The sequence below is a fragment of the Nelusetta ayraudi genome, unplaced genomic scaffold (assembly GCF_046127955.1).
Source record: "Nelusetta ayraudi isolate G7.1 ecotype Tasmania unplaced genomic scaffold, CSIRO-AGI_Nayr_v1 ptg000090l, whole genome shotgun sequence".
Lineage (NCBI taxonomy): Eukaryota > Metazoa > Chordata > Actinopteri > Tetraodontiformes > Monacanthidae > Nelusetta > Nelusetta ayraudi.
Window position 1 is genome coordinate 1,432,441 of NW_027466140.1, and position 23,854 is coordinate 1,456,294.

At 46.8% G+C, this 23,854-nt stretch overlaps 2 protein-coding genes and 1 long non-coding RNA gene across 6 annotated transcripts; 1 reads left to right on the forward strand and 2 right to left on the reverse strand.

Moving 5' to 3' along the window:
* Positions 1-855: 855 nt before the first annotated feature.
* LOC142901947 (catenin delta-1-like) lies at positions 856-19,143 on the reverse strand. Of its 4 annotated transcripts, none has more exons than XM_076046693.1 (21): positions 18,878-19,143; positions 13,420-13,530; positions 9,834-9,902; positions 9,614-9,736; positions 8,993-9,255; positions 7,769-8,065; positions 7,441-7,681; positions 7,118-7,340; positions 6,832-7,024; positions 6,610-6,727; positions 6,336-6,489; positions 5,839-5,856; positions 5,389-5,457; positions 5,098-5,225; positions 4,458-4,608; positions 4,141-4,333; positions 3,842-4,044; positions 3,707-3,748; positions 3,546-3,613; positions 3,264-3,367; positions 856-2,539 (listed from the first exon to the last, which is right to left on the reverse strand). In XM_076046693.1, exons 4-20 carry the CDS (start codon positions 9,728-9,730, stop codon positions 3,308-3,310), a joined length of 2,538 nt encoding a protein of 845 aa, XP_075902808.1. In that variant the 5' UTR covers positions 9,731-9,736; positions 9,834-9,902; positions 13,420-13,530; positions 18,878-19,143; the 3' UTR covers positions 856-2,539; positions 3,264-3,307. The 4 variants fall into 4 exon arrangements, with proteins under 4 accessions (XP_075902808.1, XP_075902805.1, XP_075902807.1 ...); XM_076046690.1 differs by lacking the exon at positions 18,878-19,143 and adding an exon at positions 12,488-12,651 and having other exon boundaries at positions 13,420-13,985; XM_076046692.1 differs by lacking the exons at positions 3,264-3,367; positions 18,878-19,143 and adding an exon at positions 12,488-12,651 and having other exon boundaries at positions 13,420-13,978.
* A 1,357-nt stretch (positions 19,144-20,500) lies between these two features.
* LOC142901966 (uncharacterized) lies at positions 20,501-20,894 on the forward strand. The gene is made up of 2 exons (XR_012929015.1): positions 20,501-20,608; positions 20,759-20,894. It is a non-coding gene; the product is annotated as an uncharacterized LOC142901966 (long non-coding RNA).
* LOC142901955 (uncharacterized) lies at positions 20,770-23,355 on the reverse strand. The gene is made up of 4 exons (XM_076046706.1): positions 22,923-23,355; positions 22,142-22,230; positions 21,984-22,059; positions 20,770-21,788 (listed from the first exon to the last, which is right to left on the reverse strand). The coding sequence occupies exons 1-4, from the start codon at positions 23,221-23,223 to the stop codon at positions 21,052-21,054; spliced, it is 1,203 nt and encodes a 400-aa protein (XP_075902821.1). The 5' UTR covers positions 23,224-23,355; the 3' UTR covers positions 20,770-21,051.
* Between the last annotated feature and the right edge of the window lie 499 nt (positions 23,356-23,854).

Here is a 23,854-nt window from a genome sequence, read left to right on the forward strand (position 1 = left end):
AATTTGGACAGTGACAAGAGTGGAAGAAAATTCTGCAGCCAATTATAATTTATAAATTAGTCAAGAGAATCATTTTTCTTTCAAACTTAACATGAGAAATACACTACTAAACTGAACTTTGAACTGTATATACTATATTTTTTTTCTAATACTAACTTTCTGTATGTAGACCTGATTAAGTTGTTTGAATGTTGAGGTCCCCAGGAAGAATAGCTGGTTTTGCCAAGCTAATGAGTATCCCAATAAAACTTAACTTTTCAACAGGTCCCATCTTACATTTGAAATGACAAAAAGAGCGACATTGTGAACATCTGTGACTTTGCATGTTGACACACAGGCACCATAACATGACTAATATTAAAAACTTTCACACCGAGATGCAGCTGAAGCCGGCCACGTCCTGCCAGCAGCTCTCTGGGCTGCGAGGGATTCATTTCAAACGGGAACCACATTCTGGAAACGGCAGGACAGTTTTGCATCCCTGCAAACCCCCCCTGCATGTCTGAAGACTCACAAACACACGTGGCGGCTATAACCCTGTCAGCACGTGCAACTGGAGACACGAACAAATGTGAGAACGTCAACACTCCTGGACCTGTGATGTTTCCGTTTCACTGGATTTATGTGCCCACAGTGGAAGGAATATATTTACAATACAGTTCCATAATGAGGGATTCAAAATAAACATGAATAAACAAAGCACAGTGTTCATTTCGTTTGCCTCTTTGCCTTCACAAGAGCGAGGGGGCTGCGGCGAGCTCAAGAATACCTCTGTTTATTAAGACAGCTTGTTCACATGCTGCTGCAGTCCATCATTACCGCAACACATGCACACGTCAATCACACGCAGCAAGATCTTGTCTAGGAAAAGAATCTTTATTTATAAAAAAACAGAACAAGAACACGACAGTATTACCAGATACATACTGAAAAAAGCAAATTTTTAGATCCAAGGCAGGTATGAATGTAACATTATAATTTTACATGAATAGGCAACTTTACAAATATACTGTGCGCCCCCGGGGAGGGGGAACGATAACAAAAACAGTTGGTCTCGTTTGTTTTAAATATACCTCGGCAGTAACACAGATGAAAAAATAAAAACAAATTGCATTTCATCCACCACTCCCTGACACACCACCTTCAAAATCAAAATGCAAAAGTGTGAAAAGAATTAAAAGACAAAAAAAGCAAAAATCAAATGGATCAGAGACCTTGTAATTAAAATGTCTTTTCACTCAATCCGTTTTAAAACTCGAGTCCTCTCTGAGTAAAGACGCAAGATTAAGAAAAATAACAAGTCAAGAATTTGTAGATCAACGGAAAGATTTACCACAGAGTTGCTCATAGTGTTGCTCCATTAAAAACAGCTAAGAAGAATGTTCGGCCAACGGGAAAGTGACAAGTTTCAGCAGGTTAGTAGTGTACGTTGCATTCTCCACGTTAAAAAGTACACAAGTTGATGTGCTGTGCCAACTGCTCTGGGTGACGATACCAGTCCAACCACAGTGGAAGAAAGCTAAGAAATGCAGCAGCTTGCACTATTTAACATCAGTTTTCATTTAATCGAGGGGGAAGATGGAAATGAAGGTGTAAAGCAAAAAAAAAAAAAGAGGCAGTTGGTTCATTAAAAACTTGACAAAAACTTTGTTGAAGTGTCAACAAGAATGGATAAAATAACCAACACAGGGTCGTACAGGTGTAGTCAACACACACGCACGAGGTCCATAGTCATATTCTCTCTCTCTCTCTCTCACATACATACACAATATGCACACCTGTCTGATGTGCTTCCGCTTGTGCTCATCCCAACCGAGAAGAAACAAAACTTTACTGTAGCCTGGAAAACTCCTATCAACAACCTTCTCAATCTAAAGGGCGGCCGCCGCTCCCGAGGCTCTTCTCAACCCAACTGTCCCCTACATGGGCGCTTTAAATTAATGAGCCAAAACTAATGCAGTCATCCCATCGCTCTTTTTTTTTATTTACAGTATATATCCTACACACAAGTCTACGTACAAATTGGTCTTTTGGATGCGAGGGAGTTGGCAGCAACATGTTGACCAAGACAAAAAAAAAAAAGAAGAAAACAATACAAAATAAAACTTACCAAAAATACTGACAGCAGCCAAAAAGAAAGAAAGAAAGCAAGCAAGAGGACAACACCAGAGTTAAAAATGATTGTCAAAAGAGGGTGATTGCCTTTACAGAACAATTATAATTTAAAAAAACAAAAACAAAAAAAAACAAAAACGGTATATATTTATGTTGCTACAACTGAAGAAACTCCCAGGTTGGTAACATTTCTGTTTGTGTGCAGGGCAGGTTTTTGGCCTGTGACACAACCACTTTCTTTGGATACCAGGCAGTTCTCATCTTCCCATTTTGAGTGGTGATGATGGAGGAGAAGAGTGTGTGTGTGTGTGTGTGTGTGTGTGTGTGTGTGTGTGTGTGTGTGTGTGTGTGTGTGTCTCCTTTCCTCAGTAGCAGTTGTAGGGCAGTGTCGGGCCCGTTTGGGTGATGCACACGATCAGTTTTTCTGGGGGAAGAGAAGGAACACCAAAACACGAATTAGAGGAAAAAGCAACAGGGGAGACTTGAACAGGAGTAAATTCACACAACACAAGGCAACGCAATCTATGCGTGTTGTTATGCGGTATAAGTATGGCTGACTGAACAGGAGTGACATCACAATAACAAGAAGGTCAATGAGCAGAATATTGACTGGTTTAAAATGCTGACTGGAAAAAAATCTGCATGCACATATACACATTTAAAAATACACTAAAAGACAAATACTACGCAAACCATACACTGTTATTATGTTATTCATGTAGGGTATATTCATATCTCACGCAGACAAAAAAAAGACAACTATCTGTTTCATCTGGTCTACTCTGCGTGCAGTTTTTCAATAGGAGGGCACCCAACAATTTTCTCTGACATTAAAACTAGAAGAAAATCAACAGTTTTTGGTTTTTAAGCTGCACAACAAGCAAAAGTCTAGTATTGTGGCAACATTACACACACTGCACAAATCTGAGGATTATTACTGAATAATGGTTGATGGTTTCATCTGTGCACTGACAGACTTGCAGCATACTATACCAGCATCTAAACACACATTACGTCAGGGCATCAAGTCATTTAATCTCAGGGGAGAAGACAGAGAGCGGGTTCCACTGAGAGGTTTTCAGGTTATTATAAGAGACAAAAGGATCTCAAGTCAGTTCCATGCAGGACAGTCGGTGAGTCGGACATACCATGCTGTTACATGCAGAGGTAGGAGAGGGGGGTGGGGGAGGGGCTAACCATCGTAGGAGTCCAACAGGGGCAAGGACCCCTTCCTGCCCCCGTACACCCCTCGCTGAGAAACGACCAGAAGAGAAAGAGGCGGTGAGTGCACAAAGAAGAAAAGAAGTTAATTGAGAAGCTGTGAGGGGTTTCAAAAAGGCGACAATTAGTGGAGGTGAGGAAGCAACCCAAGTGGTGCAGGAAGTTCAGGCTTAGTGCTGCCGACTGAGCATAGAGGAGTGGTGAAGTACCGGTAAAGTGTCTGCAGTCTCGTCCAGAGTGTGTCTCCTCTCCCTCTGGTCCAGTGTAGAGTAGGCTTCTGCTCCACAAGAGACAAACAAGGTGAGCAAAAACAGGGAAAAAACATTTTATAGTAAAAGTCTCCCCCGCTAAAGACCGAAAACAAACTGACCAGGGCCCATATCGTTCAGTGGAATCATGTCCCTCTTTTCTCCTGGGAAATAAAAAGTCACAAAGTTGACAACTGTCATTCTACACGTTTGGCATCAACCATTTCACACCAGGGCTGGTGTCCCGTCTCGCTCACCTCTGTCCAGCAGCGGGGTGGTGGTGTCCTCGTAGGTGCCGTTGGTCCGGGTGCTCGGCCCATTGGCGGCGATGCTGTTGAGGTTGACCATGAAGTCCGTCTTCTTCCAGCCGTCTTTCTCCAGCGGCCGGCGCAGCTCTTTGTGGGCCCAGACCAGCTGCAGCACCTGGCCGGCGCCGCGCACCTCTCGGTCCGAGCGCTTGCTGCACGATACGAGGCACGGACGAGGCGTTTTTAGATGCCGACATCGCTAGAGTGGTGACTGCTTGCGGATTGGTTGCTCGACCGTCGGTACTCACCCGTCCTTGTTGATGAGCACCAGCCTCTCGATGCCCTGCGAGGCTCGGAGGGTCTTGGCTGCCTCCAAGCTGGTCCCCAGGACCTCGGCCAGCGTGCTCAGCACGGACACGACCGTCTCCTCAGAGAGAGCTCGGCCAGACTGGCTCTGGCCTCCAGGCAGGTTGGCCACGAGGTGAGGCACTGCGTGCAAACCTGCAGGGGGAGAAGTGAGGCACAGAGATAGAATGATACATGTGTAAACATTTAAGAATACCAAAAAGCCATTCATTTTCGATCCTTTTGGTGAGGCTTAATCTCAGCAATCCGGTGAACTCACCGAGAAGTTCGCAGTTGCGGTTGTCGATGGCGAGGTTCCTCAAGGCTCCAGACATGGCTCGGACCACGCGGTCGTTGCCGTGAGCCAGCAGCTCTGCCATCATTGGGAGACCCTTCTCCAGTCGCACCGTGGCCCGGATATACCGACCATACTGGGCAACACAGACAAGAGACAGTTCACGGTTTGTTTCAAGTTGGTTTGTGCCAAGACAGCGGACAAAGGTCCTAGTTACATTCCACCAAAAGCACTCTCCAATTTAAGATAGGGATGCAAATTATCAACTCATTAATCGTTGGTTGATTTACCGATCAATTACCAATTAATTGATAAGTGGCAACTTTTCCTGACAACCTACATTTCACAATGAAAAATTCGTAAGGAACACATTATTTAACCCTTAAATAATGTTGCGGGTCCAATGTGACCCATTTTTGCATTACAGAACAGTAAAACCACCCGTGTAAAAAAATGTTAAATTGATTGTGACTAATTTAATCGATTAAATTCTTAAAGGACAATCAATAACCAATGAATTGCTAACATCGCTAGTTTAAGATACGAAGTGTACAATATTGACCATAGACACATTTTTTTGTGCTTCACCAGCAGTTTGTCAGTTTGACAACGAGCTCACACTCACAGTCCATCTTCCAGCACACAGGTTCTGAATGGCACCAGCAGCGGCCTCCAGCACCGAGGGGTTCTTGCTTTCTCTGAGCAGTGACGTGTAAATGCGAACAACTTCTGGCTGGAACAACAGTTCGTAGCCTGAAGGCGACACACAGGAGGAGGGTTAGTTTTACAAACTCAGAAATCCAAATACTCAAACTGGGAGGCCAAATAACATTTAGATTTTAACAAACAAGTGAATAATTTGAAGTTTGTTTTCATCAAATCTTCCTTGTGGGGTCACTTTGCATGTTGTCAGTACCTTTGGCAGGTGTTGTTCTCTTTGGAATGTCAATATGATCCCCACTTCCATCATCTACATCCTTCTTTCCTGTAGGAAATCCGATAGGAAAAAAAGATGGTTAAAGAACGGCCGATGAAGATCTTCACGGCTTCCTTTTTAGAGGAGTCAGTAATCCTCAGTCCACTTCTACAGTACAAACCTAGAAAATCAGGATGCTGTGTTAACAGTTTAATGGTTTCCACATCAATTTGAAATGTTTTAATCGGGGCGGAAAACCCCTGTGTGAGATGTGGACATGCAAACCAAAAGGACGAGCACTTTCTGTGGACATGCAATGTTGTTCATGCGTCGAAATGTGACATGAATTCAGGTCTCTTGTCTCTCTGGTGAATTTATCGTCCTATGTTAGTATAGCATGAGATAACAAGACTGGTCGCCGTTTTCTCAGAGTTCACAGGAGAATCTTACCTTTGGAAAACCACTCATCTAAACACAGCAGAGAGAAAGGAGGAAGTGAACGAGGGTGGGATGAAAGATGGGAGGGAGGCGAGAGGGAGGAGAGAGAGCAGGAAAGAGGAGGGAAAGAGTGGTAAAGCGTGAAAAAAAGAGCAACAAGTGCCTCGGCCACCAACAAGCTCAAACCGCCCAGCATCCACAACCTTTTTTCTTTTTTTTTTCTTTTAGAAAAAAAAACAAACACCTCGGTGATGTAGAGTTGAAACAGGGGATCTATTCTTCCCTCACCAAAAAAAAAAAAGGAAATCAGCACATTTAGCGAAGCCATTGCAGAAGAAGCCAAGAAAGCAGTGTCTATGCTTACAGCTTAACCCCAAAGCCATTTATCACCCCCTATTGTCCAAGTCTAGTATTACCAATAGCATGTAAATGAATACAAATGGGCATCGGAACGCCCTGAAAGAGCCGCTTTTAAACCTGCGAAACTCAAGTTGACATCCGACACTGACCTTTGCCCTTTCGAGAGCCAAAGCAGCCGCCTTTGTTTGCTGGGGGCGGGCCCTGGTTGAGGGCCATGGCCTCCATGTAACGTTCACTGCCGGGGATCTCACGGTGGACCTGGTAGGACAGGTTCCTCAGCAGACACATGCAGTTCTCCACCAGCTGCACCGAGACCAGTTACAGGGTTATTATATATAATATATATATATATTATTATTATAATATTATAACAGGGGGTAAAATACATCTTAGTTCAATGAAAAAAAAAAGGCGAAAGCGCACCTTATTGTCCACGTCTTTGCGGTTGATCTGCGATTGGACAATGTACATGAGCGAATCCACCAATCCAGCGCACTCCCTCAGCTTCCGCCTGGCCTCGCTACGTTCCGAGCTCACATTCCTTTGGGCGACACAAAGAATTTAAAGCACATAATTGCATGTTTCTTTCCTCTGCTCCTCCTCAGAGCCTCTCTACTGCTCCAAACTATTATCCCTTTTGTTTACCTAAGGCAGCCGGCAGTGTTGGTCAAGGCAGTCTCCCACTCCAAGTGGCGCGGTTTGCAGCTTTCGTCTGCTCCGTTGCTCCCTCGGTCCCAGCCGGAGTGAGGAACGATCACCTCGTCGACGAGCGCGTGCAGGGCGTGGTCCACGATCTCCATCTTCACCGAGTCGTGGGACGAAAGGTTCCACAATGTGCCTGGGACAAAACGGAAAAAGCTTTTACGCTCTAGGGAGGGTTCGCTCAAACACTCCATCCCGCCACTGAAGCGCTGCGGGAGCTTTGCGTTACCTGTGATGGTGTCTGTGAGGTCCTGGTTGTGGGTTTTTCTCAGTAACCTGATCAGAGCCGGCACCCCGTCACAGTTCTTGATGGCAATTTTGTTGTCATGGTCACGTCCATATGAAATGTTTTTCAGCGCCCCGCAGGCAGAGTGGTGCACGTCTTTGCTGGGGTGGTCCAGCAGAGACACCAGGGATGGGATTCCCTTCAGACGACGCACCTCTGACTTCACCTGGACACACACACACACAGGTTACAATGACTGAGCCAGCTCCAGCAAAACAGCAAAAACTCATCACGGTTAATGATTGCGCTTTTCTTTTGATGTTTACCTTGTCGTTTTTGAAGGTGAGATGCTGGAGGAACGCGGCAGCGTTGGTCTTGACAGGGTCCAGACGGTAGTTCAACATGGCGATGACCTCTGGTAGCTCGGGCTGCCTCCACGAAGTTGGCGGGCCTTTCCTCAGCGTGCTGTCCAGTGAGGCCATGCTCCCACGCTCCATCGTCATGGGGACGCCCCAGGCGTACGGGTCCACCCCTCCCATGTCGGCGTCCAGGGTGTCCTCGCAGCTCCTGCACGGCAAGGGCACCAGTCAGCACGCTGTCCCAACAACAACAACAACAACACTAAAGTATGAACAGATGATGTGCGTGTTTCACCTCAGTCTCCGTCTGTCCATCCCGCCGGGCCCCCCGCCGAGGCGAGGCATGGTGCCGTAACCTCCGGGGTGCATGGGTGGAGGCCCCATGGGTGGAGGCCCCATGCCGTAATCGTCGTATCCCACGCTGCGCTGGTCGTCCTCCAGGCCGTACAGGCCCTGGCCGTAACGCATCTCCAGTGCAGAGCCCAGGGCCCTCATTCCCCGGCTCACCTGGGGCTGCGCCGCGTATGGGTCGAGCTGCTGCCGGCTTGGGGCCCGGTACCCAGAGTCCAGGGTCCTGTAGCCGTCGACCGGTCTGGGGGAACAAGAGAGTGAATGTTAAACATTTAAAAAGACACCGGTTCAGTGACTACGGACACAGTTATGTTGGGTTCAGCTGCACAGCATTGAGTTAGAAGTGAAGAAATAATTTAAAAACAGAATCAAAATATCTATCAGTAATTCATCCATTCTGAGATGCCAAAACTTGATGTAATGATAATCAGCGAGCCATAAATTGTATTTCATCAATTCATTTCAGTGTCTTAAGAGTAATTTCAATAAAGCCCTAAATACAGTGGGGCTTCATAGACACATTTTGTTGCAACTTCGCTTTTGTTCATTTTATTGACAACAAAGCACATGTTTTCTACACCACATCCCATAATATATTTTTTCTCCTATGAGGTTGGTCAACGAAAACTCCATCCATCTGCTCAGGCCCCTCTGTCAAATTTGAGAACCCATTGTGTGGCACACCAGCCAAAAAGTTTGCCTGCCCCTGGTTCGGACTAAACTGCCGAAAACGCTGCAGTACTATATCAGGCCTTGTGTGGCGCTGTGAGTGCACTTCCCGAAGGCGTAAAAAGAAGACGACGTGGACCGTTTTCACTGAAAACTGAAAACGGCCACACTGTGTAAACGGAGCCTAACGTTCCATTTCATCAGCGCCAAAGCTCCGTTTTGTTTAACGGACGATTTGTTGCACCCGATTCATGCTTGGGTGTCGACAAAACCGAGGCAGCGGTTATAGCGGGCAGAACAACAGAACAAACCGCTCGCGGTATTGGGGTCCTTCGTGACGTCACAAAGACCTGATTTGTGCGTTTTGGTATAAACTATCCGATATGGGTGGGGGGGGGGGGGGGACAACAAGTAAAACTTTTTCTAATTTCTGAATCCACATTTAATTCCCAAGAAACATTAAAGTAAATCAAACATCGTTTCCGCTGTGTTGCAGTACCTGTAGCGCTCGTCCATGTGAGAGCCTCGGCTCAGGCTGGTGTACGCCTCCGACGGCGGACCCCCCCTGTAGTCATCATAGCCTCCCACCGGCGCGTAGTGGTAGTTCCTGGGCACGGTGGCTGTCGGGTAGTCCATAGCTCCGGGCTGCCTGTAGGGTCTGTCCAGTGTGGCGCTGTAGCCGCCCATGCCGGACACCGACAGTCCTCCGCCGATGGACATGGAGTCGGAGGGCATCACCGTGCGGGACATGGGCTTCTTCATCTGAAATGACAGCAGCTCCTTGTAGGATTCGGCGCGGACGCGATGCATAGAGTAGTCGGGTGCGCGCACGCAGGAAGAGGCCATCGCGATTCGTCAAGCTTTAAGTGACTCCTGGTCCAAAGTGTGAACTGAGGCCGTGTTCCACAGGTTGTCTTTATATTGTCAGGGACTAAGGTGATCTGCAGAACGTTGCGTCAGAACCGTTTGCTTTAAAGTCGCGAACGTTCCAAAAGCCGACCAGTCACGGCGCTGCATTTATCTTTAAAGTCAATAGCATTCCGAAACCTGACCAATCATATCATGGGATGTAGACTGTATTTTTATTCGTTTTTTTTGTTTTTGTTTTTGTTTTTTTTACCCCATTGACGTCTAGCCGCCGTGTGGTTCCCTCTTCGGAAAAGACCGAGTGGACTTCCTGAGAGTCGTCCTCTGGCGTGTAGCTCTCGTCCAGAACTCCGTGTGCAGGGTCCACCATTCTGTACTGTGGCACAACACAACAACACACATGAATCAGACACACTGGTTTGTAAACGAGGTCGCACAACTGTTTATTCTTTTTTTTGCCTGAAAACACCAACCTGTGCGCCGTTTATGTACGAGTCGGTCAATTTCAGTCGCTCTATGTCTGCATCCCCTAAACGCCCGTTCTGTGGCACAAAAGGAGAAATAATCTTACAAAGTGCAAACCGACTGCACGGTTTCTGCTGAAACGCACATGAAAGTTAGAGACAAGGTCACCATCACTGCAGAAAGCTTTAATAACTAAAATCAAACAGGAGGACATCTTCTGTTCCGGTCAGTCATTGATAGCGAAAGGGAGGAAAACTGACGAGTGCTCACTTTGAGGGAAACGAGCCAAAAATAATCTGAGTTTGTGAGTCACGTGGCAGCTTGAGAAACATTTTGTCAGGCATCGAATTATCAACATTTGTTACAATTCTAAAGCACTTCCGCCAAACTACTGAATACAGCTTAGTGTAATCCTTTTCAAGAGCTGGAATTCATCAGCGCTGTGCTGTGCTGTGCTGTGTTGAACTGCACTTCTCACTGTGTCCATGGGAGGTCAGGATTGTTTGGAAAAAGTAAGGGGCTGAAAAAAACAAAAAAAAAGCCCAAACTTCCTCTACAGCTGGTTCCTCCACCAGCGCTATCTGTTCCGCGAATAGCGCTGACAAGGGTTTTTCCGGAATGTGTACATCATTTGTCAAAATTAATAGTATCAAATTAAATGTATCCAGATGGCAGAAGGCCAAAGGAGAGATGCCTGCTTGTTTCTTGGCCTTCACAGAGGATTTCCCACAGGAATGAAAACAGTTGTAACGATTCAAAGACACAAAGGAAAGAGACGCCTTCTTCAAAAGAGAGAAATAAAGAGGAAAAGGGAACATGCTACACTGGCCTGAACAGTTAATGTTTCACTCTGATAACAGAACTAGCTGATCTTTAGATATCATTTTTTATCTCAAAGCAAAGCAGTTGTTTGCTGACAAAATTTCCAATTTGGCATTAGTCATACAATGCGGATAATAAGGCAAAGCAAAAGAAAAGTTGCAATGAAAACCAAAACCAAAGATTCTGGGAAATTCTCACAATTTTCTCGTTCTTTTTTCATAGATGGTGTTTTACGGTGACACTCCAATGACAAAATAATGCAGAAGAGAGAACAAAACAATATAAGATCACAGGTTCACTGTCAATGTTGAACATGTAAAGTAGTAATTGCATGCTAAAATATGTTAAAGGTTCTGTAAAGGGTAGCGATGAGGAGGGAACCACACTGGACTCAAGACAAAGTGACACATTCATGAAAGATGACATTTTGCAACGCGACATGCTGGGACAGACGGGAAAATAACTGGGATTCCAAAGCGGGGACCAATGTTGAAAGCGTGAGATGACGACCGTTTCTGGCATGTTAAAAGTCCATTTAGTCACGGGCTGGGTTAGAAGATGTAGCTGCTGGAGAAACACCAATCTTGCGTACTCGACTGGTGCTTGCACACAAGGCTACTACGCCATACTTTTTTTTTTTTGAAAAATATTCAGTGAAGCCCGTGCAAATACTCTCAGCTTTGTGCAGGGCGAGGGCGCATTGTATTTTATGCAGCACAAAATGTGGTCACGTCTCGACTGAGCTGACATGACACGCAACAGAACTGTGCTCAGTTCCACTGATCTGAACAGAGGGAAATACATTTAGGGTGCAGCTGCGATTCTTAAAATCATTAACATTTCAGTAGCTGCTCCCGTATCTGCGTTTACCTTGCAAAGTGTTTTATTCCCTGCCTAACAACAGCAAATGGCCGCATTATCGTCTAAATAAAACAATCAGAGCGCACCAATGAAAGGCACGACAGAACAACTTGGCATCTCGCAGTGCAATAGCCTGCCGTCATTAGTGGAGTGGAGTGATATCAGCACAGCGCTCATCTTACATCACAAAAAAATAATCCTTTCAGCCTGCAAGATTTATGATTACTGGTTTGAGATTTGCAGCCGAGTTACCAGCAGGCCGTCCTGCAGCCTGGCTGCCGTTGACCTGCAGAAGCGTGGTGGCTGCAGCTCTTATCGCTCTTTGAGATAAAGAAACGCAATTAAATGAGCTGGTTTTTCCTTCAGTCTTCAAATCCTTTGGATTAAAAGACGTCTTAAACAAGTCTTTTAATCCAAACGCAGCACTCAACATTTCTTTCTTATTAAAAATCCCTTATTCATTTACATATTTAACTTACAAAAAAAAAAAGAGAGAGGCATTAAATTCACAGCGCATTAAAACTAATTGCGCTGTGAATTACAAGAAACTGACTGGATACTAGACTGCATGCTGCAGTGTGTGACTTGTAGTGGCCCTGGTAAACCTGATGGGAGGAGTCTGCCATGTGTGGTCAAGATGGGCAGTTGTGCCATTTTAAAGGAGCAGTTTGTGTAGAACACAGTGGAGCTGACGTGTTAGCAAATGAGGGTTTCAAACTGGGAGGATGAACTGACAGACATTTAATGAATGATGCAAAAAAAAAAAAAAAAAAAAAAAAAAAAAACGAAACACGGACACAGGGACACAGAGTGGCCGAGCGCCGGTGGAGAAGCGGCGGTGCTAGAGCAGGGATGGATGATGGATGGATCCAGCCTGAACGGTGAGTGGCAGGCATGCAGTCAATGCCTTTCAGAGCATCTGGATGGGGACTGGGTGGGGTTGGCGGTGGGGGTGGGGGGGGTTGTTGGGGAGTGTTACCTGCATGTGGGGAAGGGGGCGACCCAGGGCCGAGGGGCTGGTGGCGGGGAGGCCCACTCTCCTCCTCTCCTCCTCCAGGGCCCGGGTCAGCTGTTCAAACTGCACCTCCTGCTCCCTGACTGACTCCAGCAGAGCCGCCGCGCTCTCACACTGCTCCATACACACTACACGAGCCCCAGAGGGAAAAGGGTGGTGGTGGGGGGGTGGGGTCGGGGTCGGGGTTGGGTGAGGTGGAGGGGGGGAGGTGAGGGTTGTTACACACACGCATCCATGTCACCCGCAAGAACACAAGAGTGGGTGTGCAACGAAAGCATCGACTCTCCACCGGGATTTTATCTGCCAACGACTTTCTCAGTGCTGCGATGGCAAACACTGATCGTGGCATTGCTGTGATATTTAGCACTGCATTACATGTGTCAAAATCTCCAACCATCCCGATCAATGAATCACTTCACTCATCACGCGCAACAATGAGTATTTTGCCGGTACAAAAAGGTCCTCCGATTATGGATTCCGCTCCTTAATAAAGTCTTTTTGCAAAGCAAGAGGTGATTGGAGCCACTTAGACGGACGTGTTTACCCACTGGAAATCAATCCACCGTAAAAGACGAATGCACACCGACGCTTGAAGAGCTTTATTTGGCACAAAACCACAACACATAAAGGTCAAAGGCTGCCACCAACGCAGAACAGACTCCACTAAGAAACTTACAGTTACCGTTGTTTGAAAAAGGTCCCATATAGGGATGCAAATTACCGATCAATACATTAAAGGTTAGTTGATTGACCTTATCAATCAATTAACGTTCATGATATGCTGCAATTTTTCCTGAGAACCTAAATTTCACAGCGAAAAATGTGTGAGGACCACATTTATCTCACCCCGCAATAATGTTGAGGGAGGAGGAACACACGGACGCTGCTTGTCTCACCTGTGGGCGTGGTTTGGAAGTAGAGGTGAGAGATCACGCCAAGGTCAGAGGTCTACTTGCTCATGGGGGAGAAGGTCATGGAACTAGCGAGCCCAGAGACAGAGGAACAGACTGCAGAGGGGGCAGGAAGGGTCACAGACAGAAGAGGGGAAAAGATTAATTTCAGCAGAGAGAGGAAGAAGCCACGCGCTTGCAAAACAGCAACACGACTGCGGCGCTCGTGTGTTTTTCTTTGCCGGGAGAAAACAGCGGAGACGTGCACAGTAGCTGCAGCCCTCAGACACACCCTGTATTTACTCAACGTTTGGCCCGCAGGAGGCGGCTCGCCGTGCGAGGCTGACCAACGCACAGCTTTCTCTGGGCTGCAGAGCACAGCAGGCCCTCGGCGGAGACGAGGGACAAAGGCGCACAACATTCGTTCTCTTAACACCTCCCTTCCGCTAAACCACACTTTCTTTAAATCCGCCTTCAACCCTTTCCTCTCCAATCAGCCTCCATTTAGAATGCAATTCCACTTCCCTTGTTCTCTCTCGCTCTCTCTCTTTGCTCACAGCCACTGCCTTTCATCCTCCTCCACCCCCCCTCCTTTGTTTTTTTTTTCTTTTTGGGCTCCACTCTGAGAGAAAGACACTGTTATATCAGAGGCAAACAAGTGGAGACCCAGATCTCTTATCTGCTGATACGGCCCTGGCTGCAAGCAGCTAAGCTCCCATCAGCCCCCGCTTAAAAAAAAGAAAAAAAGAAAGGTGAATAAACGGAGGCATTGTGACACATGAACGCACCTGCCGGACCGGTCGGACAAGGTGAGGGTGAGGGTGGGAGGGGCCAGCGAATTTCAGCGTCTCAGGCTCTCCCTGTCACATCAACATGCGCAGGCACAGTCCGCTTCAAGCAAGCGGCTTTCAATGGGCTTCCGGCGACGCGTCTGTCATCGCACGGCCGCTAAACTGTTAACTTTGTGTTCATGTTTAAAAGAAAGAAGCAAAGTCAGAGAGAGCAGCCAGGCAGAGGAGGAGTTCAGGGAGTGAAATCACCAGAACAGCGCGTGACTCACCGACTCACAGTTTCACCTACATTTGATTAAGCAAACAGAGAATAAAAAAAAAAAAGCAGGAGGCATGATGAGGTCACCGTTTGGGAGACAGACTGATGACACCGTTCAGACCCTGCTCCTGAACGAGTGTGAAAATTCAGACCGGCGTCCAAATTAGACTTGCTTACTGGACGAGGAGGAGTTGTCGGGGGAGCAGAGCAGACGGAGGAGCCCTGATGAGGGCGAGGAGTGGCTGAGGCGCATTTCTCAAGACAAAGGAATTTGTGTGAAAAACTAAAAGCAGGAGTTGCATGCTGGCGGACACACACACACACACACACACACACACACACACACACACACACACACACACACACACACACACACACACACACACACACACACACACACACACACACACACACACACACACACACAGTAACCTCCCACCTGAGCAAATCACACACTACTGTCCTGGACCACACATGTCTATATATGGTCATTGCCAGGACAAGGGGCTGATATTATCCTCCGCCGACAGACTGGGGTGAGGTTGGGGGGGGGGCAGGGAGGTGTAAGGTAGTCAGAGGAGGAGCAGGAGGTTGAGGTGGAGATGCACAAAGGAGCGCCGATGACGGATAAAACAAAAAGAAAAACTCGTCTGGCATTCCTGAAGTTCCCTTCCTGCCAGCTGAATACAGAAGCCCACCCAGCCACTCACCGAGAAACCTTAACTTGACACCGGCAAAACATTTCCGAGGGATCTGCATAACTGTACTCGGCCAGACGGAGAGAAAAACAAAAATAATCACTTCCTCATTAAGTGTCTTTTGACAGTCTGAGCCCTACATATAAACACTGTGGCGCTTATCTTATCTCGGACGCAGAAAATAGAGTCGGGCAATATCGCTTTTCACTAATGAGCCAAGCCACGTCATGACAGAAGAGAAATTATAAACTGTGATTGATAATTTCTTGGCAAGTGTTGGGTGTTGGGATTGTTCGTGTGTGTGTGTGTGTGTGTGTGTGTGTGTGTGTGTGCATGAGTGAGGGGGTGTGTTAAACCCCAGCCAGCAGAGGGAATTTGCAGCTGTCAGTCCAGGAGGTTCGGAGAACAAAAACTATTTGTGAAACTGAAGAAGAGCATGAAACAAGGCATGTGTTGAGTGGGGGGTGGTGGTGGGTTATAATCTGTACTCGCTTGCATCTGGGGGAGGTGGGCTGGGGATCGTGACAGCAATACACTCCAACGACTTTTGTCCTCCTTTTTGTCTTAGAATTTCACAGCTGTTAGTTTTGGCCCTGAAAAGTCGCTGGTGTTTCGCTGAACAATGAAAACGCTCCACACCGCCCCGCCGTCGCTCCCCGAGCCTTTCCCACTTCCCAACTAACAGGATGTTGTGGATTCAATATCAGATCGGAGGTGAGTTGAAAGGGACAGGGTGGCTTCTGAAGGTCATCTCAAGAAAAAAAACAAACTCAGACATAAAGGGTGAAGACTTCACCAAATCGCCGACAGGCAGTTTGCCCTCAACGCCACGAGAGCGTGTTTTTGTGTTAAAGCAGGCCACAATCAATATGCTGATCATGAGACCAACAGGCCACTTCCTTTTCTTGCTACACTGTTCTGCTTTCAGTTTTTACAAGGGAATTAATGTGAACCTACATGACAGCGCTGTCACACCAATAGGGTTCTTTGAGTTTGACCCAGCGGAGGTTTGTGTTTAAGCACATGACCCTTTATGGACTGACACCGTGCAGCTGAGGGCTAAAAAGAACAAAACCGCATAGTTATAAATACAGAGGTGCCGGAAAAACTGTGAAGCCACTTGTGGCAAAAACATAAAAATAATTTGAGAGGTCTTTTTTTTTTTGTCAAGTCAGACCAAACGTATTTTTGGTCTTCTCGCGGAGCTTTTATCGACTTGTTTGCGGTGCATGTGTCAAAACGTGTCTCAGGAGTGTAGAGGGAACAATGTTAAAATGTCCCGTCCTAATCAGCCGCAGAACAGCGACAGACGGTCAAAAGCCAAACATGGTCCCTGTGGCCGATGGATGAACACACACCCCCCCTCACCATCTCCCCAAACATATGATCGAGGCTAAACGTTGGAGTCACATATGTCTGATTCTGCAGCCAGTCAGCGTGACTCACGCCGCCCTGTCAGAAGTCATCTGCGCTCTTACGCTCATGCGACTGACAACACAGCTCTTTGTGTCGAGCCTTAATGAAACATTGCCTGAGACAGGGAGCGATCGCGGCACTCGCCAGCTGCGAGCGCGGGCCTGCGCCGAGACAGACAGGCCCCGGCCTCTGTCAGAGCGCACATCTGTTGGTGCACCTTGACGTAACTGGCGCTGCTGCCGCCGCCGTCCCGGTGCGACGCCCGCAGAGGCTGCTTTTAAGCCGAGTGTGGCTTGTAATGGGATTGAAGCTTCAGCCCCTCTAATCCACTTAGCTCCCAACCCGTAAGCATGATGTTGACATGCACGCACATACCTGGACACACACACACACACACATATGCACGCACAGGTTAGACCAGGCATGGGCAAACTACGGCCTGGGGGGTATAAGCGGCCCATTTAGCTTTTTAATCCGGCCCGTCAAACTTGAAGAAATTATATTAGCAGTCAGGAAGTCATAAAATAGCTGTATTTCATTCATTTTTTCAGTGTTTGAAGAATAACACTTTTGGTCATTTTCATTATCCATTAAAGCACATGTTTTCAACATATCCCATGATATATTTTTTCTCCGATGGAGGTGGGTCACCAAAACACTCCATCCATCTCCTCCTGCTCTGGCCCCCCTGTGTCAAATTGTAGAACCCATTGTGGACCACCGAGCAAAAAGTTTGCCCACCTCTGGGTTTGACCCTTTCCAGATTAACCTTGCACCCCTTCAAGAAGTGCAGGAACAACTGCAGCTGGCGCCCGGAGCTCGCATCAACAATCACACACGCCCAACACAACTTTGAGGCAACAAGCGGCAGTCACTCCCGTTTGATGTATGAGCGTCGTTTAGCGGCCAGAGGGTTCCCATCATGAGTCACAACTCTGACCCATTAATTATTAAAGCATAGCATATAGACATAAACCAACAATCATCAAGCCCACACAGGAGAGGCTTGAGCCTTATGCAGCACGATGAAACGAATGTTTACATGGGAGACTCCTGCTTTTATTTGATCTCTTCTCTTCTCACACACAGGCTGACAGTTATCCCCACCCAGTTTTCCTAACCAAAACAAGTTCACACAGGACCCACCCAACAGGTTAAGGAGCCAACGACCGAACTTTTAAGATCCCACACGAACTGGACGACCACCACCCTGACTGAAATACACAAAAACAAGTCTTGGGAGTCGGAGAAATTTCCATATTTACCGCAAAACCACGCACGTCGGAGCCAACAGAAACCGCCGGGAAGATTGTTTGAAAAAAAAAATTAAAAAAATAAAAATACACAATTCATCAGATGTCAAATCTAACCACCAGCATGTGACGTATAACGAGCCAACGCGAACGCTGACTCCCAGACGCGCTGGCAGACACAACGCTACGTTACGAGGGGGAAAAATAACCCATTTCCACCATGACGTCTGACCGTCATGTTATCGAGTCGCTTCGCATTCAGCTATTCTCGCCAACCTCCGCGATCCATATGGGAGCCGTTGACGTCGTCCCCCTCCGCCCCCCCACTTGATTTAGCTAAAACCCCAATCGACTGACATGAATTGATCTGCTAACGTAATTCAGCAATGTGGGGCAGAAGCCACGGGGAAAGACCCTTGGCTGTGGGGCTCAAATTGCACAGAGGCAGCAACGTTTGGAAAAGATGAGGGAATTACGTCTCTTACGAACAAAAGGCTCCGGTTGCGTTAAGTGGCGATGGTGCTAACGCTCCATCTCGCATAAAATGACAACGCTCGTTGGAAATCAAATCAACTGTAGTGTGCGAAGAAAAGAAATGTTCGCTCGGCGCCCCTGTGACCTGGTTTGGCTGTCTTGCTACGTTAGCATCACAATAAGCCCCCGTAGCCTCAAAGCAACACTGCCAGCGACCAGCCGAGCGCTAGCATCGCAAACACAGTTAGCACGGAGCTGGGGGTCGCGTTTGTTTTAGCCGAGCGACGATACCGAAAATTATGAGCAACGTTTCGTGTTTCTGGGGTGGTAATTTCGGGGATATATTTGGCTGAGTAACATTAAGCATACTCTGTGAACAAACGAACAACTGGTCGCGCTTTGAACTTTAAACGTGAGCTAGGCTAGCGTTAGCCTGGGAGAGTCGTGCTGCTGATTCTGTCGATGATGTGACCACTCCTTGCCAACGCTGCAGTGCACCCTCTATCTATCGGGGGAAAACGCACTCAGCACCCGCAAAGTGAACCGTTCGAAAACTCGAATGAATTAACTCACCTTCTGATAAAAAATATCCGCCCTGGCCCCTTTCACACTTTTCCTTCGCGAGTGCGTTTTCTTCCCTGTTTTTTCCCCCCTCGCTCGCCTGGGTTCTGGGTCAAGCTCGTTAGAGTAGCGACATCACCGAGTTTTGTATCAACGAGAGGGCGGGATCAACAAGCGGCTTTTACCGTAAAGACGGCGCACACCCAACTCGCTATTTAGCTCACAGGTGTTAAAGCAACAATTTTTTTTAGACTACGCACAGTCTGTTGGTGGGGAAATCCACACTGATGATACAGCCCGTGTGTGAAATAACCTTCAAATAGGAGAAAGATTTGCAAATGTTGCAGATTTAAATTCTGTGGTCAGGCTGGTAATAAAAGGCAACCTCCCACTGCCTCCCCATTCTCTCCTCCCACTGGTCTTCCTCCCCCGACGTTCCCATTGCCCTGATGTCATTTCATTGATTGCCCAAGAACAATGACCTGAGAGGAAGCGGCACTTCTTTGAGGGGAAGTACCGCTGCATTCCGCGGCATCGCCACAAAACTGCTCGCCGATCATCGCCAGTGACCAACACATCCCACGTCTGTGAAACTGACTAACGGCACAGGGGCAAAGAGCTTCTGACAGGCTTATATGTGACTCATAACGTGGCTGGTATAACTTCTCCCCCCCCCCCCCCCCCCACTCTTTGGAATATTAATTTTGAATTTTCAGTATTAAATGTAAGATGTATTTTTCGTTTTGTTTTTACATTTTGATGAGTTTCTCACTTTAATATGGTGGTGGTGTAATCGCACCCAAACAAACATCGACGATAAGAAAAACTTAAGAGTGGGCGGGGTGGAAAAAGGAACAATGAGAGGAATTTCCCCCCCAGTTTCCTCGAGTTCCCCCGCAACGCTCCGGTATGAGTAAAACTGAGTGCCAACAACAATCACAGGGAACAGAGACAATGCTGCACCCTAGAGGTGAGGGGAAATGTTCCCAAACGTCAAAAGCATTTTCTTCATTTATTTATATTCCTCATTTTAAGTACAAAAAAAAAATTACAATAGCACTGATACAACCAATATAAAGTAAACCTTTTCTATTAGTTTACAGTTATTTGAACCCATCACAGGACATAAAAATATAATTGCAAAAAATAAAAACATTGGAGTTGTCATTTTCATAAAACAATCCTACACAAGCTGGTGACACTACCACAAATTTCCTTGAACTTATGTTGAACCATGATGAAACCCTTCCTCCCTGAAAAAGTGCCCATTGCTCTGCTAAAACTTGGCTATGTCTGATGAGGCGCTGCTGTTCCTCATATGTGTCAACATTGAATGTGAATGTCTTGTGAATTACTGGCGGCGCCGCCAGCATCATCATCACATGCTTTTGCAATTGTTTAATTACATCACAGCCATTTGCAAGTCATCTCATAACTGCCATGTTTTTAAACGTTTGCATTAGACACATGCAAACCTAAACAATTAACATCACTGGTATGTCCCAGTATTAGACTATTTGTGAGAGACACACTTCCTCTTTTATACTTAATGACACATTAAATTGAGTGACACTGTCTAAATCTGGGTCACGCTTAGCAGCAGGATCCGTCACTACTTCTTGCTAGGCGTGACTTGCACAGTCCCTCCACTCTTACTGCCGTACAAGTCAAAATGGCAACAGCAATGATTTCTTATAATGACTCTCTTGTTTGGCACAATTGTACAGTTATGTAATATGTCCAGTTAAAAAAAAAAATCATATCAAGGAGTGTGAAGATTTAAATGTGTTTTTTTTGGTTTAAAGAACATTTCTCTGCATTTCACCCATCCTATCCATAGACAATGATATTCACACTATTGGCCCAACTATATTCATCCTTTAAGGCTGGAAGGCTAAAAAAAAAACAACCAAAAAACACCCCAAAACAAAGAACATTAGCTTTGTATATAGTTCAATTTCCGTCTTTTAAAAGGAAACACACAAACAGTAATAAGAGCTTTACATCCTTATTTGAACCCTACAAGTTCTCTAATTTAAAAAAAAAATAATCAGGATGTAAATTTGTTCACGGTCGAATTCAGACGTTATTTGGACAAAAACAGAAGACACCACCACAGGTAAATGACAATGCAGCAAACATGTCACTGAAGGCAGCACGCCAAAGAAACTTCGACCACCCCTGCGTCAGAGCGTGGCGTGGCTGCTGCCATCACCGCCACCGCCACCACTGCTGCTGCCATCGCCGCCGCTGTGCGTGATCATGTGCCTGCGCAGGTTGCTCGGGTTGTTGAAGCTCGCGCTGCACTGCTCGCACTTGAACGGCTTCTCGCCCGAGTGGGTCCTCAGGTGGATCTTCAGGCTGCCGTTCTGCGTGAAGCACCTCCCGCACTGGCCGCACACGTACGGCTTCTCGCCCGTGTGGATGCGCTGGTGGATGGTCAGCGTGGCCTTGCTGACAAAGGTCTTGGTGCAGTAGGGGCAGCGGAGGGACGACTTCCTGCTGTGCGTCGCCCGATGTAAGCTCAGGTCCCGGTGGCTCCGGAAACTCTGGCCGCAGATGTTACAGTCCAGGGATTTGGTGATGGCCCAGGTCTCCAGTGCAGGAATGAGCACCGCAGAGGTAAAATTGGCCGACTGATTTCCCTCCAGTTGACCGTTTCCCGCTGTGCAGGCATCGGAGTCTTGCAGGCTGCTTATTTGCCCTTGGTTGGGCAAATTTAGAAGGCTGTCGTGGGAGATGCTGTGGTCTGTGGACAGAGAGCTGAAAGCCTGAAGCTCAGATTCACTGAAGAGGGTGTCACCCGCCTCCTGCAGGGGGCCTTCACCTCGTCCGTGGACACTCAATATTCTCAGCTCCCCGTCAGTGCACGTCAGGTTCCCTAGGTTGCTCGTGGTTCCAGTGTCACTCTGGCCTAAGAGAGCTAACACAAAGAGGCAACTTTCACTGTGAAAACATGCATTTTGGAACCAACAATATGTACAGAAGAAGAAGCAAACAGGCGCTTCATCACTATTCTTGTTCAGGCAAAGTATCATCATCATCATCGTCATCACGGCACAACATACACTACACACGTTCAATATTGTTGACAAAAAGTAATCTACACATGTCTCACCTTCAGCTGCTCCGCACCCTCTAATGTCGTCCTCATCTTTGATCAGTATGACGTCTGCAGCCTCCACATCAGCACACTGGAGGAATGTGTACGTTAGCAAGGGAAACGTTGCAGAAGACTAATATTGAAGGTAGGCAGACGTTCAAGATGTCACCTACCGCTCCCTGTAGACCTGTGTTCTCTGACTGGAGAGAGTTAGAGGCGTCTTTCTTGGAGTCATTTTGAGTCAGTGGAGGTGTGACGACAACTAGGAAGGAAAAGACAGACGTTTAAAGGTATGATGACAGGCACAGGAGGAGGACTAGTCACCTTGAAAAGTGAGTCAAATCAAAAATATCTTGGTAATACCACATGACATGTAGAAGACTCATCGAAGGAAATTACAGAGGAAAATTATGTTCATTACTAATGTGTCAGTTCCTGCAAAAGATAATGGGTTTAGCTTCTTGGTAATACAGATACTTTGTTGTCCCTTTGGTTTCTTCAGTACCACGGAGCGTGGATTGGCTACAAAACACAGACATGTTGGATACATCCCTTTCTATTTTTGATTTGATTTGATCTGAATACTTTATTTCAGTCATGTAAATTATAACAAAAAAACAGCTAAAATAAATAAATAAATAAATACAACTAACAGTATCCAAAGTCTATCCGAAGACATCGTTTTCAATATCAGTTCAACCTTGTATAATCGCAGTGACCGAGGCAATTCCGCCCCCCTCGACATTTACTGTCTCACAATTCTCAGATTTTTCCAACGTGTGTGTGTGTGTGTGTGTGTGTGTGTGTGTGTGTGTGTGTGTGTGTGTGTGTGTGTGTGTTGCAGCTAAAACGTCCCGAAAAGTGGAACAAGAAACATAATAATAGAGGGAGTAACTTTTCTCCTCTCGAGGGAGCTGTCAGTCAGTCAGTGTTCTTCAAAATAAAAGCACTCACCACTGGCCTGTGTTTTGACTCGTGCTTTAGGGACGTGTCCCCTGATCGGAGAGAAGCGACTGGCCGGCCGGCTCGTCCTAGTTTGCAGGCGGAGGGAAAAGAGCTCACTCCGCATAGTCTTCAGCCTCATCCTGAGGTTTTCGTTGTCTTTCAGGCTCTGATTCAGCTGGAGACAGAGGGACGCCGAGCTCTCCGACACGAGCTGACCGATTTCCGTCACCGCAGCCCTCACTAAGACGTCCATGATGGACAAAAGCTGCGACTCCAGTTCCAGTCGCTCCGGAGGCACGTCCACCGACATGCTGGACTCCAACGCCGCCGACGTTTATGATGTAAACAAGCGCAAACACACTCGGAAACTCGGTGGGGTTAGCCTACAGAGACGGCTACACAATGGCTGCCGTCGTGTTAGCATGATGACGCGGTTTACCGTAAGTGCAAGAAAACGGGGGGCGGGTCCGTTTTCGAAGGAGGCCTGGAGGGGAAGGCAACAATTCTGTATAGAGGTAGGGTTACTTATAGTTTAGGCAGGCTGGGCTATCCCATGGTCGGCAGCAACACTGGTTAAAATGCATTATCAACGTATATTTGCACCAGCCTGATACACACTTTTCATCAGTTGCGCATAAAATGCAAAAACTGTAAATCAAACTGTTAAATATTACACATTGATTCACTCTTCTACTATTCAACGCTAGTCATTAATATCAAATACTAATTCATTTTACACTTTAAACCCTTCAAATGCCACAAATTTGTTACTTCATTCTTCCAATAAACCTCCCCCCCCACAATTAATAGACTATAAATCTGTATATAGCTTTAAGGTTTCAGTATGGGTGGGTCAGTGAGGTGCTGGGAGACATTAAAGCAGTCCAAAGGTTTTGTTGAGTTCTAGTTTAATCTTTCACACACAGCAACTGAGTAACAAC